General features: G+C 39.8%; 1 protein-coding gene across 8 annotated transcripts in view; it reads left to right on the forward strand.

The window, feature by feature from the left end:
- The window catches only part of NCOA7 (nuclear receptor coactivator 7), an 82,701-nt gene that overhangs the window by 37,237 nt on the left and 25,604 nt on the right, over positions 1-19,860 (forward strand). For 7 of the 8 annotated variants that reach the window (XM_064707994.1, XM_064707990.1, XM_064707997.1 and 4 more), the window contains one exon: positions 4,739-4,992. In XM_064707994.1, the coding sequence (XP_064564064.1) occupies positions 4,739-4,992 (254 nt within the window). The remainder of the gene's footprint in view (positions 1-4,738; positions 4,993-19,860) is intronic. The other variant, XM_064707995.1, reaches the window with a different exon arrangement.

Below are 19,860 nucleotides of genomic sequence, written 5' to 3' on the forward strand. Positions count from 1 at the left end.
CTTATTGTTTGTATGCATAAATAGATTTTTAAAAATTGTATTTGAGAAACATGATCTGTTTGTGCTTTGCAGGATGTTAACATGATTGTATGCCAGATATCAAGGCACATTTTAGAGGATGCACATTGTGGAAAATATCCAAAAAGGAAAACTTTGGCTTGTCAGCCAAAAGATAAAAAGATTTCTTCTCCCTTCCCCCTTCTTTTGTTTATATTTTTGGAGGGCCACTTTATTAGATGCTTTTGTTTCTAAAGCAAGAGTTGTTCGTGGTGTATGATCTTTATTAATCTAATACATCATAAAAAACATGCCTTACTATCACAGGAGTTTTTTAGATCAGTCTATGATAAGGACCTAGGGCTCTTCAACTGTGCCATTATGTACTGAATGAGGTCCTATTGAATTGTCCTATTGAATGTTAAGCAAAGCAAAATGAAATTTCTAGGAAAGAAGTTACTGTTGGATTTCCATGTCTTTATTGTCACAGTGTCAGAGTTGCTTTACTGGTTGCTTGTAGTTTCTAGTGGAAGTTAGCAGATAAAATCACCCCTCTTTTCTCTGAGCAGTTCTTTTTATCCTAACCACCTGCCTTGTAAGTGTAATGGGAAATTCAGGCTGTTTTATTCTAAAAATTAGTTATTTGACTTTCATAGGCAGTCAAATAGAGTTGGGTCTGGAAGATGAAGTAGGCTATTTCTTGGAATCCTTCCTAACTGTTTTCCTGTAAGTCAGTGCCCAAGATATTAAACAGTCAGTTGCTAATTAATTTAAGTAAGCGCTGCTAACCTGGCATTTTTACCTGCCTACTCTGAGATTGTGCCCATTTCAGATCATTAGTCTTTATTAAATTAAATGATCTTTGTATTGTAGTAAGTTTTACTTTTACTGGCAAACTTTGTATTTGGACAAACTTCAAAAATGCCTTACTGGTTGTTGTTCAGAAAGCACTTGAGGAGCTGGAAATGGATCCCCCTCTTATAAACTCAGAAGAAATGTTTTGCCTGTCAGAATCAACTAGCTTGAAAAATGTTAACTTGTGTCTAAATGAAAGTGCAGATGTGTAAGACTTTCTTCATAAACAGGAGTGTTTTTGCAGATAAGATGCTTGTTTATCCTGACCTCCCTGTTTCTTTCTTTTTCTTTTTTCCCCCAGCAGCTTTCTTTGTGGAACACAACATATCCATCAACTGACACTGAAAACCAAGCATTTTCTGCATCAACACTTTCTGAATTCACTGTCTGCATCTTGTTTTGCCTGAAAGGCAGATTTAATTGCAGAACAAGATCAAACTGGGGGGTTTCAATTTTTTGTTGTTGTTCAGCTCCCTTTTACTTTTATAACTATTAGGACAAAACTGAATGTTAGATTTGTGCACAGACATCCCCTTAGAAACTGAACAAACCCACTCAAAATCTTCCAAAATAGTTGAAAAAAGAAATAATTCAACAAATTATGTTCTTAAAACCATTGTTCATATCAGCTCTTGTCATGAAGATTAGCAAATACCTGAGACCTGACAGAAGAGTAGATTAGATTTTCAGCCTCTACCTTCTTTAGGGGGTGATGGGTTTGAAATCTGAGCTGTGGAAGGACTGGCAGCTTGTGTGGGATGTAGAGGTCAGTGTGAGAGAAGGGTAAATGGAGGCTGAGGGAGGTGCCTCAAGGGAATGCGGTTTAAGATGCAGTAAACCAAACCCTTCATCCATGCTCTTCACAGCCCAGTCTCTGCTGCCCTGTACCAGTGTACATTAATGATGAATTGCCTTGTGTGTATACAGGGCTTTGCTTTACTAAGAGGGTGCATAATGTCAAAAAGCATAGTAGGTTTGAGGCTGCCATTATGGCTTTACATGCTGTATCTTGTTTTCCTTGATATATTACAGCAAGGCTTTTCAGGAGTGCTGAATTGGAGGGTAATTTGGTAATTTTTACCAGGCTTTAGGAACCTCAGGAAGAATCATCTTGCAAGCAGAGATCACAACCCTAGACAGAGTTGCAGTTACTCTGAGTCCTGCCTGGAATGTCATGGATAATTGGTTCTAATTTAATAATTTTCTCTGATGTCAAGATTAGCACTTTTGGAGTTGGATGGTCATGGCCTTGAAAGAGAGCAGTGGGCAGGAATAAGCCTGGCACCATCTGAAAATCTGGTAGCTGCCATGGTGATGGAATAGAAATTATGGAGTCCCCAGACCCTTGATCACTTGTACCTGAAGTAGCAGTGACACTGCCCATTCACAGCAGCAGCAGCAGCAGCTGTGTGCTGGGGATGCTGTACATTGTGTAGTGAGCCCCCAGTGTGCTGTAGGAGTGGGAGTGTGCTGCAGAATTAAACACTGAGGACAAGAACCAGTCAGTTGCATTGCAGCGAGTCAGTTCAGACTCTCCTTTCTGCTTTTCTTTTTTCTATCACTAATGGGCCAGTTCTGTTTTAGCTCTTCATTCTAAAAGTTGCCAGGAACATCTTTGAAAACTCTAGTTAAAATGAGAATGTTTTAAGGAAAGTCCTGACAGAAGCTGTTGGTATTGTCAGAAGGACTGTTGACCTCTAGAGAGGTTTTACTCTTTATTCTTTTTTTGCCCCTGCCAAAAAGGGTTCTGTGTTTCCACTAGTGGCTCTCCTCTTGTTTTGAGATACTACATTCATACTACATAAAGCTTACTAAACAGTTTGTGATCAAAACAAATAGACTGTGAATCTGAAGACAGAAGTCTCTGCTGCAGTGTGAGTAGAACTGGGGTGCCACTGGATGCTTGCTAGTTCTCATCTGCTGAAGCAGGTGATTTGGGTGTCCTGTGATATGCACACACACAGGAAGGTCATTGAGTCACTGGAGTCAAAAGTCAGGAATGTGGCTCATTTAGAAGTCTGTAATTGGGTATAACCATGGTAAGAATATGCCGTTTTAGCATAGAGGGCTGTGTTGCCAGGATTTACACCAGAGCTAAATATACACGTTGTGCATGCGAAGTGTTTGTAATGTTTTTTGATTGCTACAGCAGCCTTTTAGAAGGGCTGTGGCTTACTAGTTAAAATTGAGCCTCATTTGCATATGCAAATTTTAATTAGTCTAGTTTAACACTTAGTCAGTTTAAACACTTCATTTGTTAAATAGATGTAGTCACTTTTATCTTTTCTAAAACACACTCTGTGGTATTTTCATATGTAGTCAGGACTGAATCCATAAATTTAATATACAGTAACTGTCTCTTGCTGGGCAGAGCATGAGCTACTACTGCAAGTTATCTTACAGATCTGTGAGTTTGAGTGAGTGGGGAACACAGCATCCTCGCTGGATTGGCTGCAGGATGGGAATCTTCCTATTTTGGGACTCATGAAAGCAATATGTATACATACCTGTGTGATAGAGACCAATTGTAACACAAACAATACAATAATACTGTTGTGTTTTGAAGTGTCTCACTGGAAAGTGTTGGTCACGTGTACTCTGAGAAGCTGACCCTTCTCAGTCTAAACATGCTGAACTTGGAACTGGTTTTAGTATTTTATTTTTAAAAAAAGGTGTGTAGCCTGAAATGTCTTTCTGAAAGGATATAAATGTAGCAGGTGGAAGAAAGAATCTCTGAAACTCCTGCATTATATTAATAACTTACTGTATTAAGTTTTCACTTACGTAAGCTACTGCTGTGAGCTCATGAGACCTTTTCCCATTTGTGATGACTCACTGGTTGTCTGTATTTTCTATGCATAATTCTTCCTGTGCACAAAGCAAAGCTTTTGGCATCAACAAGATAAATATACTACTCACTCCCTTAGGTACCTTGTAACCAATAAGTTAATGTACTGAAGAGAAGGAGCATTAGATAGATTAGTTTTTCATTTTGGATGGTATGAGTCAGTGATTAACTGGGAGCTATTTTAGTGACAGTGACCCTCAACCCATAAAGTCAGTCTTCGCTCTCACTAAGCAAATTCAGTGCTATAGATGGTGATTTAGCAGAAAATTCTGTTTTAGGATTTCTGAAGCATCTTTCTCATTTGATTTGTGCTTTAAGGAGTCTTCTGAAAAGAAAATACTCTTGTTGCTATAGTGATAAGTTGGAAGATCTATAGGTAGCTTAAGATTTCTCTCAGAAGAAATCTAGGCAGCTGGAAAATGTTTTGGCAGAAGCAGTTTGTGGCCACGTTGATAATGTTGCAGAAGGAGCTCCTGCTAGTGTGGGTTGTGCCGAACAGCTGTGGAGTAGCGTGAGTGGCCTCTAGGAGATAACCTTGGACAAAATGGAAAAAACCAACAAGTTTATATGAGAACAGATGGTTTTATAAAGCAGGAGCAGTGGACTGTGGAATTGTTGTTAGCTGTTGTGTTATAGTACATTGTGATCTGAGGTTTTATTTTATACCAAGCTTCGTCTTGAAAACATGAATTCAGTACCTTGTTTTTTACGTTTAGATTATGGTCCTTTTAAAAACCCACAGTTTTTCAATGGTTTGTTTGTTTGTTTTTCTTTGTTCCTTCTCCTCAGTAAACAACAGTAAAAACTTTTTAGTTATTCTTGAGAAAGTATCCTTAAGATTATGATATAATGGAAAAAATAGTATAAGGTAAGATCATCTAAGTTACCAAGTTACTGATGCCAAGTGTGTGATTTTTAAAGGGTTGAAAGGAATTCTGATATTAAATTAAGTTTTTAAAAGATCAATTTAGAAAATGAGTTTACTTGTCTCTAGAGGTTGGCTAAATCTTAATGTGGGTTTCTTTTCTTTATGCACAGTTTGAAAAAGAAAAGGCAAGTCAAACAAACCACTGAGACTGTCTCTGCCAATTCCCCTGGATCTCCTGTTTCCAAAACACCTTCTGAGAAAGATGATGAAAGTAAAGTTATTTTGGAGCAAATCAGTTCCTCTGAAGACAACTGTAAATTTCCTGGGGAAAAGGAAACTGCTCCGGACAAGGAAAAGAAAAAGAAAAAGTACAATCAACTGAAAGACATCAGACGCACAGAACTTAAAAGATACTATGGTACTGGTGAGTTTTATTAATGCTATAGTATTTTAAAATGTGTTTGTTTTGGTAGTTTGCTAATGTATTTTTCCCATATTCTGTAGGCCTTTCTTAAAAGAATAATTAACTTTGGATATCCTTCCTATAAAAGCAAATATAATTATATAGTTCAAAATATCTGGTACTAACTTAAACCTTGCATTCTCACAAAAATACCTATATCCTGTTTCTCAGTTCTTAAAGTCAGTGTTATTATAGGCAGCAGTTAGTTTATTATTGCATTAGTTTTAGTTATTTTTAAGATTAGTTTTCAATGTTATGGGATTGAGTTTTTTTGGCAGGGCTATTTCTTTCATAAATTGATGTATACTGTTCAAGGATTCAGTCTTAATTCATATTCATGTTTGTCTGTTGAAGTGCAAGGAAGTAAGTAAATTAATTACATATTTTTAAACAAGATGTCAAAGGGCTTGTGTGATGGCTTGTTCCCCCCTAAGCTAAGTAACTCAATTAATTATAAATTCCTTTTTAGATTTTTTTTGCAAGTACTTGAGAAAAAAAAAATTTGTACATTGATATATGAGGTGAGTCATATACACATCTGTATTTCTGGATTGTAATTTGTTAGATACTCTTAAATGATTTTAGATATTATTTATATGATATGATTTAGATATAGATATATGATTTTATTTACTTCTCATTCCAGATTTTCTCTTGGTATTTTGTTGTAATGAACTCTTAGATTTGGAGAACTCTGGTTCCGTCTTGTAAGGAATCCTTTTCCAAAGAGAAGGAATGGAATAGAAAACTCCAGCTATCCTCAAAGCAGACTTTTTTACTGCTCACAGAGTGTGTGCATGGATGGCTGACTCCTAAGGAGGAGTCTTATTTTAGGATAAAAAAAGGGAATCTGCAGTGAAAATGTTATGTGTTGGGTGGTTGTGCAGACTAGCCCACAACCGAAGAGCGCCTTTTATGAGGCAGTATGGCCTTGCCATAGGGAAGATAAACCCTGGAGTAATGCTTCCTGGGGTTTACAGTGATTAATTGATCAGGCTATAACTTTTGGCAGATTTGAATGTCATGAGATAACTATTTGAGAACTAAAAGAACTTCTCTCTGTCTGAAGTTCTGACTGCACTGTTCTGCAAATAAGATCTGTAAAAGGAAAACTGTCGAACTGTTAAAGAACAAACCCGTAAATTCTTTCTGCTTTGGTAGTATGCTGATATAAAAAACCCCAAACACACCAAAATATAAGCTTCTGCTGCATTCCTAGTAAAGTGCTTCTTCTAGAAGCACTTGTTTCTTTGTATCTAGAGTAATTTAGGTGTTTGTGAGGTAGCTGAATTTTTTTCTCAAGTTTTTCAGGAATTAAATTTAAAAATTCTGCAACATTTGGCATTTGGTGTGGTGAGATAGGGGGCAATGGGATCACTCTCTGTCTCTGAAGAATGTGGCAGTGCTAGCTAAGGAGAATGTAAAGGTGTCTTTGATGTCTTTGAGCTGTCTTTTACTTGTGATCCAACAGTCAGTACAAACTCAGGTTGTACTTACGTCTGTTTCGTAAGCGTTCCCTGGTTTCACGTGGATTGGCATCATTACAGGGTGACTTGAAATGCTACTTACCATCATGTAGGTGTGCAGAGTTTCTAGGTTCTGCAGAAATACAGAATTTCTGTTGAGAAATAATTTAATGCTGTTGTTGAGCTGAGCGCAGACTCAACTGGCAAAATCCAGAGAGATAAAAACTTCCTCCTTGTGTAAATGCCTTCTTTCCAGTTGTTCCTAAAGGCTTTTACCCAGCTGGAGCACCAAAATGCAGAAGTGAAAGTGTAAATAGAGGCAGAAAAGAGTTGATTGTGAAACAAGTGCCGTGGCTCCATGTGCAAGTTCCAAAATGAAGTCTTTTCAGTAGGATTGTTAGTTGCCATGGCCCTGGACTACATGGCTTACACTGCCTTCACCCACTGCAGCTGTAGCTCACAGGGTTACCTGCTCAGCTGTTTGTCACTGCTGCTCTCCAGAAAGCTGCTTCCTTTGCCAACATCCTGAGTAGTTTCTGAGAGCTGTCTGCACACCCACAGCAATCTGAAAGAACTGGACTTGTGTAAGTAGTTTGCCTTTTAGCTGCACATGGCATGGCAGAGGTCAAACCCATCTGTCTTGCTCAGCTGAGTTCTGCCAGGTTTACATTCAGCAGTTCTCTGCTGGAAGATGTGTCAGCTGCAGTGGTGGGAAGGCACTGACTAATCTGTAAAGGCTTTATCTTTTCATTGTTGATATGCTTTCATATGAAAGTGTCTGAGAGGGATTATCCATGTATATATGTGTGTCTTAATTATTTAATGTCAGAGATACATATACCTCAAAGTATTTAATGTCAGAGATACATATACCTCAATCATTTAATATCAGGGATATATATGTCTCATTTCCCTATCCCCCCTTCCCTTCTTTTTTTTCCCTCTGACTTGTCCCATTATTGATGTTTTGGAAGTGTTCTGACTAAAAAGCATGCACACTCTCTCTGTTAACCAATTTTCTATTTATGTTTTCTGAAGGGTTTGGGAGTTTTGGTGTCTATTTCTGCCCAACTAGCCAGCTCTGACTGATGTCTAGAACATAGTAGGGGGGTTGGAGCTAGATGATCTTTAAGGTCCCTTTCAACTTAAACAGCTCTATAATTATAACTTTATGAAAATCTGACACAGTAATTACTTCTTTTCTCCTTAAATGCTTTCTGCACTTTATCAAAATGTTTAAATTTCCTCAGAAGGAAAATTTATTAAATGTCGCAACAGCCTTGCATATTGCCATGATACAACCAAGCTTTGTGGATTAATGGAGTTTCTGTCATTAGATGATTTGAGTCCAGAGGGGTTGTGTCTGTCAGTCTAACAGAATGAAGACCACTGTCCTCTGAATAATCTCCCTTTCATATTTTACAGGACAATAAATCCTTCTTTCATTATTGTTCTAAAAGTTGGGGGAAGGAACGTAACATCTCATTATATTTTGTTCCTTGCACACCACAGTCCTTTCATTAGAGGCTTGTGAATGTGTTTGCCTTTTTGAATTTGCAAATGCAGTGCCATCCTGACTCCCACTTTGAATGCTGAGCTTTTTAATAGATTTTAATAGCTTTTTAATAGATTCCTGCAGGCACCAATGCTGTCAAGGGGATTTTGTTGACTCAGTAAATTCCTCTTCTCTGGTGGAAGAACTAGCACAGCTTCTGAAGGCTGTGCAGAACTTGGTTATCCCTGGCAAGCTTTGTTCAAGAGACAGTGGTTAAAAGGCTTGGATTATCTGGGGAAGGGTTCGGGTTAGGTGGTTAAAAGGCTTGGATTATTTGGGAAAGGTGGAAGCCCAGCAGTGCAGCCAGGAGCTCCTGTCCCGCATGCAGGTGCGCTGTTGTGTTAATGCCGGCAGCCGGTGGGTGGCACCGCCGAGCCGAGGAGGAGGAGGGAGGAGGAGGAAGGAGGCGGTGGGACTGGGACATCCTCTAGGAAGGGATCCTCCAGCATCCTTCTCGCAGCCGAGACTGTTCAGTGCAGCACATCGGCTTACACTGTGGTGGCACCCTTACAAATAACCTGGTGGTATACGGGAATGATCATTTCCCTTGAGGCACTGCTAAGTGGCTGCATAGGTCCTACTGCTGGAAAGTTTCTCCAGTGTAGTCTCATAGCTTCCTTTCCTCTTAGCACTTGCACTGTTCTTCAGTGGATCTGTGGTTCTGTAATAATTTGCAACATTCAGTCTCCAAATCTCATCCTGTAAGACACTGCCTTGCAGATTCAGCCCTTGCTCTCTTGCTTTCAGGCAAAAGAGATGCTAATACTGTGTGTTGTTTTTCCTGAAGATCAATGAAAATAACAATCCTTTCTCTATACTTTTATATTTTATAATCTTTTGGCTTATGTGGCAATCTACTTTGTAACTTTGTCTCACTCTTTCTGCTGTTGTTGCTGCTGTAAACAGCGTTCAGACTTCTGGGGGATTTGTCTGTGTGGCACAGTACAGTGGTTGCATAGGTGCTCTGGCTGCTGTACTTGGTGCCCAGGATGCTCTCCCCTTCTTCTTGTGATAACCCAGCTGACCTACTTTTGCAGCTTGGCTTCTTGGTTTTGACGTGCTGTCTCTGGGAAGCCTGTTTTTATTGAAAGATTAGGAAACCACAACTTCCTGTCAGGAGTTGCTGAACTGGATGAAAGCATTTGTGTTGTGCCACTGAAGACACTGGGGCAGGTAAAAGTATGAGCTTCTGAAAGCAAGCAGTGTAACACGTGGTCAAACACGACTCTGAATTTCATCCATGTATTTATTCCAGCGTGATATAATGTGTCTTTATAGCAGATGTGCATAATATTCCTAGATTCCACTGATTTTGCTTGAAAACCTAAGCAGGCAACATATGTGAGGAATTGGTCTCCATTAAAGAATATGCCATAAAGAAAAGTTTGATTTAGGGAGTTTGTCCCATATCACAGAGTTACTTTTGTTAACAACATAAAATCCAGCTGACTAGCTTATCATTCTGCTCTGTTATCATAAAACCATCCTTTCCCATTCATTGCAGAGTGTTAATTTTCTGCAGGAGTGGGAGGTGAGAGTAACAAAACCCCCTCTTAGTGTAGCTCTGATTTACATCAAAACAAGCAGGATTCCTAAACACCATGAGAAGGAAAGTAGTATATGTCCATTTAATGAGAGAGTATATCACACATTGAGCAGGAGGTGCCAGATTATCTCCCTAGGGGCAGAAAGCAGATGCCTTTTTTTTACTTTTCCTCCCTGGCATCCCTTAGCAGGGAGTGATGCAGGAGCAGTGCAGTGTGTGTGCAGTTACCAAGCCTCTGAATGTTCTGGGTAAATGACCAAGAACAAATTTTAGTAAGCAAAGCAGAGAGGGCATAACAATTTTCCTTATGCATTATGTGGTGAGACTAGCCCTGACTGGCACAAAAACAGCAGAGGCAGCTCCCGTGATACCAGAGGTACTTTGTTTCAAAATTGCTTGCAGTGCATTGAAAATGTGTAGGGAATTTAAATGTAATGAAATGGTGGGATACTTCCTGAACACACATTGCAAAATAGGTCATCTGCTAAGCAGGCTTAATCTGAAGTGGACTTTTCAATACTTATTGAGTTAAAAATGGAAATTTCTTTCTGCTTATGAATCCTGGTTTTGTCTTTTGTATTATTTGGTACAGAACAGTAAGATGCAGTTGAGGACCTAATTCAGGTGCTACTCATAAAAGAAAAAGAAAGAATAAAAAAAGTAAAAGAGAAAATCCTTATAAAATATTGCTTGTAGCTAGCTAACTGTAATCAGCCCTAATTTCTGGGGGCTTGATTTGGTCAGACCTATTCATGTAGTAAAGTACTTTCTATTCTAAGTGATCCAAGTGATTTACAAAGTGGGCTACTCAGTGTTATCTTAAGTTGTTTAATACAGCAGTAAGAACAGGATTTAAATTTTCTCAGGTTCTCAGACCTTACCTTAGTGTTTGTGCTTCAGCCCAAAAATGACTGTGGATATAAGGAGGAGTGAAAATGTAAATAATATGTTTGTTTCAGATAGAAGATCTCAAATAAAATTGAAGTAGCATAAGAAACAGTCAATTTGGTAATAATTGCCTGTGTAGAATACCAAGGGGATTGGAATAACTTGCTTATGAGGGGAAGATGAAAGTACTGACTGGGCAGTGGCTGGTTGGGAAGCTTCAGGAATTATTAGCACTGGTCATAGAAACCATGTGGAAACAATAAAGTGGACAATGACTGAAAGGCAGCTGTTTTCAGGTGACTTGTTTTGGAATGAGAACAAATGGTCTTGAATCCTGGAGGATCAGTGTTAAGGCCACCAGATTATATTAAAGCTGTGCTGTTAACAGATGTTTGCTAGAAACAGTTGCACAGAGAAGGGATTCATTGTTCATAGGCAAGAGAATTCAATCTAAGCAGTAAGTACCAGTAATAATGTTGTTAGCATTTAAGTTCTGAAAATTTGTATGGAAATCTTAACATTGGGCAAGCTCCCCATGTATGGTGTCTACTTCAAATTCTCATCTTGGATAAGCTTTTATTTGTTGTTAACTAAGTAAAAGATTCAAATAGTTGAAAGTTGATGTTTTGTATGTAGTAACTAGGTATTGCCCATCAACACAACCTTGGCATTATTTGCACCATGCTCAGAGGAAATGAGTGGCACACATGGCACCTTAATCTCGAGATGGAAGACTGAGCTGGTTTTAAGACTGCTGTTAGAAGGAAATGAAGCCATGTGGATGTATAAAACCAACTTGTAAATTCACCTGTTGATAGTAATCTAATGTATATTTCAAGTAGAAAGCAAGGGAATTGAATGGGAAAGTGAAAGAAGAACATGAAAACTGTCCCAGAACATAAAAAAATAAGAGATTTCTTAACTGTGTTAAGAACAAAAGAGAAACTAAAAATAATTTTAAGCAGTTGAATTTTCATTAATTTTCTGGTGCTTCTGACAGCAAGGAAGATGAAAGGACATAGAAGAAGAATTGATCTATTTATATGCTGTGGTGTGATTTTCTCCACTCAGTTAGAAAGGGAGGTAAACAGTAGTGTAATAGACACAACTTTTTTTTTTTTTTTTTAATTGACAGAGCTGTTTTTCACATACAAGTCCTGAGAGTTTATTGATGACTTCATGATAACTGATGTGGTTTTTTTCGGTAAGCCTTTAAAAAAGCTTGATACAAAATTTTTATGTTCCTGCCTTCATTTTCAAATAGTCAGTCAAGACAAATTGCATTTGTAAGCATTACGTTGCTGATGTCATGTACTAGTATTTTGTGACTTTATATTCTAGAATGTCTCAAGTTTAAGATTTGGATGGTAGGTCTTTCTGATAGGATGACCAAGTGTGTTTAGCTCTGAAGGGGTCAGTAGCTTTCTGTGTGATTCAGCACTTTATAGGTGAGGAGGGAAAGTGCCCATCACAGGTTACCAATGCTGAATTGTGTGAAGTGAGTGGTAACTTGAGTACAGGCAGTTTACATGTTTTAAGGTACGTTGTAGAACAGAGCTTTCCAGGATGAATGGCCTGTTAACTATGAAAAATTACTTGGAGTGCTTCATGTGCCTATTTACCTGACTGTGAACTTGGAAAGCATCATTTTGGAGGCAGAAAAATCCTACAGTACTTGGAAGTTTTATGCAGGTGAGTAAAAGAAATTACAGTGTGGCTGTGTGACTGCTACTGAACCTCTGTGTCCAAGCCTGGTGGTGTGTGTGATTCCAGGTGGAAGAAGTGCTAGAGGGGCAGTAGGAGAGCCCATGCCATTCCAGACCAGAGCCCATTTAGTGTAGTATGTGTTCTCCCACAAGAGCCACACCTGGATGTCTGGGGAAGATTATGAACACAGTGAATTTTGTAAAGGCATCCACAATACTGTCCTCTTCTGAGCTGCTCACAGTTCATGCATTTAGAGTGCTCTACCATATGCTTTTCTTGCCTCTCCCTGGGCCTGTGCAGCTTTCTGCAGGATGTTTTGGTGAAGTGTACACAGGTTTGCTGCCATTTTCTTGAAGAGCAAATCTTGCTTCTGCTGGCTTTGTTGGGTGCCCATGGGTTCTTATATAAGAAACTGAACTGTCAGTCACCATCTCCAAGACTCCTGTGATTTTTCTTGTGTGTTTCTTTGTTGTTTTCTGGCTGGTTGGTTGGGTTTTTGTTTGTTCTTTTCTCTCTATAAAATACCCGTCTTACATAGTTTTCTTTCCAGGCTGAAGGTCTTTTGGCATTCTTTACATGTAAGCTGTTTCGTGGCTTTGCTTGTCCTTGTCAGCCTTCTCTGGACCTCCAGGATACTGGAACAGGGGATGTTTTTACTCTTAATTCAGGTTCTATGACTTGTTTTCCTGTGATTTCTGTTTAGCACAGCTCAGGGAAGAAGGAAAATGTTGGAGATTAGAGGGAGTTGTGAGAGACGACCTTGGTTATAACTCTTCTTGAGGGAGAAAAAACCCAAGACCCTTATCCTAAATTAATTGTGTAATTGAAATATCATAGCAAAGAGCTTTGACGGGCTCAGCAGACCCGGACATAGAGAGAAACCAGTGGAGATTGGAAATCAGGGATACCTTTTTAACAGTGGCATAAATTATTGAGGCAGAAAATTAAAAAGTGGTGTTTCTGTCCTGGGGGAAAAATATCAGGATTTGCTATTTACAAAGTTGCATTCCACTATAGCAATTACTCAAAGTAAGATTGACGTCTTGTCAGTCAATGACATCTTGTGATCTATTCTGGAAAGGTCAGGCTATGGAATGACAGGCTGGCGTTTAGTTAGCTAAAACTGATCTCACTGCTGAAAGACCCAGGTGTGTTTCCAAGGGCTGCTTGTTTTCCCAAGGCCTGAGCTTTCAGAAAGAGTGAGCACTTATGCTCTTAATTTTATTTAAACTCAGATGCACTTAACATCTCTGAAAAGTGGTCCCAGAGGAAGAGAGGAGGGCTGTGGAGCAGTTGGTCCCATAGCCCAGGGTGAGGCTGTGACAGGTGTGTGTGTGTGTGTGTGTGTGTGTGTGTGCAGGAGGCGAAAAGGAAGCATGTCAGGAGAATTAATAAAAAAAGTTGTCATATTTCTGCCAGAGATAATGAAGGGAAATAAGTCTTTGTGGTTAGCAAGTTCATCACTTCCAGGATCCACTGGCTCATCATGCCTGGGGTAGTCTGACTTTTCCAGGTTGTGCCAGCTGCCTGCTGAGGCTTGTGCTTGCTGAGCACGGGTGCCCTGTGGAGTCAGCCTTGTGTACCTGCAAGGCACGAGCAGCTCTTCAGTGGTGTGTCCTGTGCTGGGATAAAGAGTTGGACTTTCACAGGTCTTTCTCTTCCATGTTTCCTGGAGGGCTGTCAGCCAGGCAGATTGCATGCTTTGCCTCTTGCCGTACCCAGGCTTCATAGTCCGTACCCTGAGTGCCTGTGGAGCAGTGCTCTGCAGCACCCACGTGTGTCAGCTCTCTCCCCTGCCCAGTGACTCACCCTAGCTCTCTTGGGATTTCTGCCCCCAGGGAACAGGCAGAATATTCTCATTTTGGTTTCAGACGTTCTTCTCCAAGACAGGAATATTCATAAGCCAAGTATGTAAAAAGCACAATATAGTGCATTTGAAATCATGTTGCAAATCTTTTGGTCTCCAAGCAGAGTCAGAGGCAGTCATTTTTAGGGTGTCTGCATAACTGAGGCATGGAATCCTCAAGGCAGGCTTTTAATTTCTCTTCTCCACCAAGTTCCCATATTGTGCTTGAAAAGCACTGTTGAAAGTGAATATAAATGCTCTGAAAAGCAGCACTCTCTTCACCGTGCATTTAAATAATAATACAAAGTTAAGCCAGATTTTTTTGATTGTGTAACGTCCTCACTCCCAGCCTTCTCTACTGACATTTCCTGATATCTTCTCAGTCTGTTGCGACATCTCTGTTGCAACTTGTTGGGTCACGCTTGGGATCCAACAGCAGCTTGTATAAACTGAGTTGCTCTTTTCTATGGCTTCCAAGCATCTGCATGATGAAGTGATGACAGTCAGCAGCACATCAGATGCTGGTGTCATCTCCAGATGCAAAAAGAGAGCATGTGTCCTGTATCTTTAGGATCTTTGTGATTTTCATCTCTAATTTTAGCCTCTGACCTGGTAAATACCATTCAGTAGACAGGACAGTACCGTGCTTGATTTTAGGAGACTTTGTCCTGGTTGACTTACATGGCATAGCCTTCCTTCCCAGGCAAGCTATGCTGTGTTCTAGCAGCAAAGTAAATGAAGAAAGCCAGCATGTGTAGTGTTAACTGTTTTCTAAAATGTCCATATTTTCTCTTGTGATACCTAAGTGTTCCTTCCCTCAGCCCTACTTTGTTGACAGGTTAATTTTCCTCACTATGTATTGTCCTTAAGTACCTAATGTAGTGGATAGCCAGAAATTTTATGGTGATACTTTAGTGAAAGATGTGTTCAGATGCTGACGTGTTCCTGAATAGGATTCACAAGTAATGCTGTCAGACCACAAAGGAGCTAAAGCCCCTTCTTGGGGATGAAGTAAATAAAGAGGAACTTTAAGTTCCTCAAATATTTGTAGTTTTTTGTGTAGAAGCTGCAGTATCTGAATATTGCATGAATATCAGTAGTAAAATTTTTACTGAAGTGTGCCTAAAAATGCCTAATAGCAGAAGGAGTTACTACTTTTTTTATCACTTCTTTGAACTGATTCTCATTTTCCCTTGAGGCTCAGTAATTTCTGGTGATCCCTTTATTCCTTTGAAAGAATTGCTTGGAAAATAATTAGTGGACAGTCAGTTTTTATTGAGAGTGGAGAAAAGTTGTTCAAGGCATGGCTGTTTCAGAGTCAGGTGTCTGGGTTTGTGTTGCTCAGGGAATTGCTACGTTCCTGCGTCAGGAGAAGTCCCACTAATGAAGGAGCACAAGTGTGATCGTGGTAGGTGACAGCTGCCCTTTTGTTTCATGTGACTTCAACAGCAGCAAAGGAGAAAGCCAACTGATAGGATTCAGTAGAGTAAAAATATGCAGAAAGAAGGTGAGGGCTTTTCAGGAGATTGGGGAAAGCAGGAAGCAGAAAAGAAAAGCAGACACCTGAATTGGTGAGAAAGTGTCGGGATTTTTTTGTTTCTCATTTAACATGGTAGAGTACACTACCCAAATCTGGGTAGGGAATGTGTCTGCCTAACTTGCTGGTTTTCTTCAGGGAGATAGGTCTGATAAGATGGCTAAAAAATTTTTTAATATGCCTGCCCCCTAACTGCTGCAGCTGGCTGAAGCAGGGGCTGGGTCTCTTTTCTCAGAGGCTGCTGCAGCTGAAACATCAGAGTGGGTGGTAGGTGTCCCAAACCAGGAATCTGGCCCCTGTGGTGGTGGGGTTCACCCATGCTTGACAGGAGCTGAAAGAAAGATTTTTTTTTTTATTTAAAACTAGTAATTTTAATGTGAATGCTGTTCAGTTCATCACTTTGAGAGTCATGAGAAAAGCCAGAAAGATGTTTTAAATCACAATTACATCATTCTGTGCACAAATTGGCACATAGCAGAATTGCTGAAAGTTATTAAAATCTCAGTGGAGAAGGTAGGAATGGAAAGAATTGCTTAGATAAACTGATTTGTCTTCCCCTTCTATCATCCCAAGTAGGTCTTTCATATTCTTGAGATCTCTGTGTGTAGAGTCACTTAAGTGATACTGTATTCCATCTCTCTCACCATAATTGGTATCAGGCCTCATTCATTGATAAGGAAGCTACCCAGGAAGCTTTGTTTGCTTAATTTCTTATCAGTACCCTGATTAGGTTACTCTGAGGGATAACTGCTCTCCCCTGAATTTATTGTGTTTCAGATTCTTTTAAGCTACCTGTAAGTTTTCACTTCTTTGTCCTGGTGCTTGGCTAGACTATAGTAATATAATTTTATTGCTTCTAACAAATCTGTAATAGAGATGTGGGACTGGACTGGAGTGTCCTGAAACAGCAGTGACATACTGAACAGCATGGAAAAATGATTTATATATGATATGGAAAAATTATTAGTATCATACGTGCTTAAGGAAACCCTCTTTTCTGTCACCATCACGTATTATTGGTTTTCTCATAGCTTAAAACCTGTGTTTGGTTTTACTTCCTCCAACTCAAAAAGGAGGTAGTAGGAGAAGAAAAACTAGCAAAAAGGGCATCCTGTGTGATTAGAGAAATAGGGGAATCCAAAGTATCGCAGTATTAGTCACTTGGAAAAAGTGAAGTAACTGAGAAAAGATGCTGGAAATCTGTGACATCATGAGTGGTATGCAGAAGGTGAATAATGACTATTTATTTTTTCACCCTTAAAATAGCATTAATTAGGATGTTCAGGGAAGTATGAGGTACAAGAAGGGAAGCACTGCTTTATGAGCACATGTTAGCGTGGGGTTCATTGGCATAGAAGTGGTGTGGAGCTCTTGAAAGAGCAGAACAGCTCAGTGAATGGTGTTACTCTGGGAAATCTGGGATTTTGGCGCTAATCAGGGGAAAGATTTCCCTACTGACAGGCGGCCTAAATCTTTGGTAAGACAGAAATTAATGAGTAAAATGGACTTTTGCACCAAGTGCACCATTGCCTCTGTCCTCTCAAGCTACTGAGTTTGTTTGCCAGGTGTGGAAAGCAGTCAGTCCTTTGTCCCCTGTTTGCTTGGGCATTCCTGCCGGCAGTGCCAGACCTGGGGCTGGCGGTGGCTTGGGAGCTGCCCGGCGGGTTCAGCTGTCACTGCCAGCACTGCCTCACCTCACACTCATTGGGGCTGGGCAGCAGCAGTGCTGATGGCATCATCCTGCAGGGGGGATGGCCCATGCTCCATCTGGGCAGCCCAGGAGACTCCTGAAGCTCCTTGACCTGTTCTATCTACTTACAGAGCTATTTACACAGTTGCAGAGGTGTAATTCTCCTATCATGCGTCAAGGTCTTCTGGGTGATAAACTGATTGACCTCTTTATCATACTCCTTCCATAGCTGGTTTCCAAATTACTCTTAGGTAACTCTTTTTTGTAAGGTTTCCTGTAACACTGCTAAATGAAATGTCAAGAGTCTGCTAGGAAACTGAGATACAAATATATCATTACGGGCAGAAAAATTCCCATTCTAGACCTGTCTGTTTCAGTAAGCCTGTATTTTCTTGCCTATTCTCACTTGGCATTCTTCTTCTCACTGCTTATTATTTTACTATTTTTACATAATTCTCAATTTCCAAGTTTCCCAAAACCACAGAGAGGTTCAGTCCACCCACTCTGCCTTTTGCCTAAAAATGCGGTGTGATCCAATTTGCATTAACACCTAGTCACTTCTCATGGTGTGCAATCCCATCTCCCGCATACACGCATTGCAGGAAAATTTGGGACTCAGAACCGTGAGTCATTTCACCACTAAGCAAGTGTTCAAGTTCAAAAAGTAGCCAAAGGCAGTTGTTTAAAGCCTGTGGAGTTCTTCATGTAGTTGTGACTGAAAGAAACGTGGTTCCTGAGGCTTCCATCATGCCTGCGTGTGCTCTGGGTGCCTCTGTGGCTATGCAAGAGCTGCCTGCCTTCAGATCATGGCAGAAAATGTTTGGCTTCCTGGAGGAGAAAAGGGAAAAGATCAGGGGAACTGGAGAGACAGTATATTGTGTGTGTTTAAGTATATTAAGTGTGCTGCTTTGGCAGGTTTGTCAGTGACTCTGCTGTGAACTGTTCATCTTGGGCACGATTTTGTGACCTTGGCCTCAGCACATGAGGGTATGTGTGCTTAGCAGTTCTGTCAGGTTTAATGGGATTCATTGCAGTCTTTTCTTCTGAAGGTCTGAATTTTTAATTCATTATTTTAAATCTTTATATGCACAATTAAAAACATAGGCTAGTTAAGAACACACTATTCAAGCAATTAGGATGTTATTTTGAATTTTGTTACTGGGATAGAAAAAAAACCAGGGAGCAGTAGGGGGTAGAGGAAAAAAGTATCCAAACTCAAAATGTCAGATTTTTGTTTCAGGAGACAAATAAATTCACAGACTGTGACTGTGACTTCTTTTAGCCTGCAGCTAAACAGACCATACAACACATATTCTTGCACATAGGTGTGAAAGAAAATTGCCTAACTGTTCAACTTATTTAGGATTTATTAACATTTATTGACAAAAAAGCACAGTATTTTGTTTAAACTCAGCTTGCCTTTCAAACTTCTCTTTTTCTTGTCCTGCAGTTAGGTTTCTAACTATGTGTGCCTGCTTAGTTCTCTATTGTACCACGCTTGTGTTCAGGATCCTACTAAACAAACAGGTTCACAGTCCTGTCAGCCAAGAACTAGAGCATATTACATGTCTCCTGTGAATACAGTATATATAGGTTATGTAAATGTTATACAGGTTATAGCCTTTTCCTGGGTAGTATTTCTTAATCTCCAAACTTAGCAGGCAATGCAATTAGGAGGACCTGGAAAATACTGATATTTCACAGGGTGAGACAGAGGTGTCCTGCCTCCCAGGTAGGAAGCTGCAGGAGAGAAAGTTGTCTATATTGCTGTTTTATGGTCTTTTTGTGCCACAGGGGCATAGTGGTTGTTGTTGTGGTCAGCTCTCCATTTTTAAACACAAAACTTTGAAACAAAAAATGTTCAGCTCATAGCAAATATTATAAGCTCTTCAGAGAAACTGCTTTTATTGCATATTGTTATTCCTGCCATCTACATGCAGACTTAAACTTTTTCCCATTCAGCAGGTGCAATATCTCTTTCTCTCTCTACGTCTCTCTGGCCTACTTTTATTTTTATTCCAGCTCTTCCAGGGTTTTACTGGTATGTGTCTAATTACTGTGAGATTGTTGCTCTTAACTGTTTCCTACCTTGAGTACTGTTTCAGAGATAAGTAAGCGTAAAATATCTGAAAACTTGTCTGCTTTTTTCACCTAGAACAAGTCTAGCTGAAAGATCTACCTTTCTTATCTTTCTCCAGGGAAAGGTCACAAAAAGTTCAGGTAGTTTGCCTTCATGTGTGATATGTAGTTGTAATTATATTTATCCTGGACTAGTTGAAGTGGTTTCTCCTGGTAGCACAAAACAGTGTGAACTCAGTAGTTGGCAGGGTTTCTTCAGGCAGGATTGTGCTATATTGGCAGTTTTATGCAGGTAATGGATAAAGAAAACATCCAGTATTTGTCAGATTTTTTGTTTGTCATGTTGTCTTTGTGTTTCTGATGGTTTAATACTCTGCCCTGCTGATGCTGCCATTACCTGTTTTTCCACACACTTTCACTTTGATCAGCAGAAGGTGTTGTGACAATGGTGAAAACACAAATGGCCAGAAAAACACAGTAAGAAAGCTAATTAAAAAAGTTTCAATGTGGGTGTC

The sequence above is a fragment of the Zonotrichia leucophrys genome, chromosome 3 (assembly GCF_028769735.1).
Source record: "Zonotrichia leucophrys gambelii isolate GWCS_2022_RI chromosome 3, RI_Zleu_2.0, whole genome shotgun sequence".
NCBI classification, from domain to species: domain Eukaryota; kingdom Metazoa; phylum Chordata; class Aves; order Passeriformes; family Passerellidae; genus Zonotrichia; species Zonotrichia leucophrys.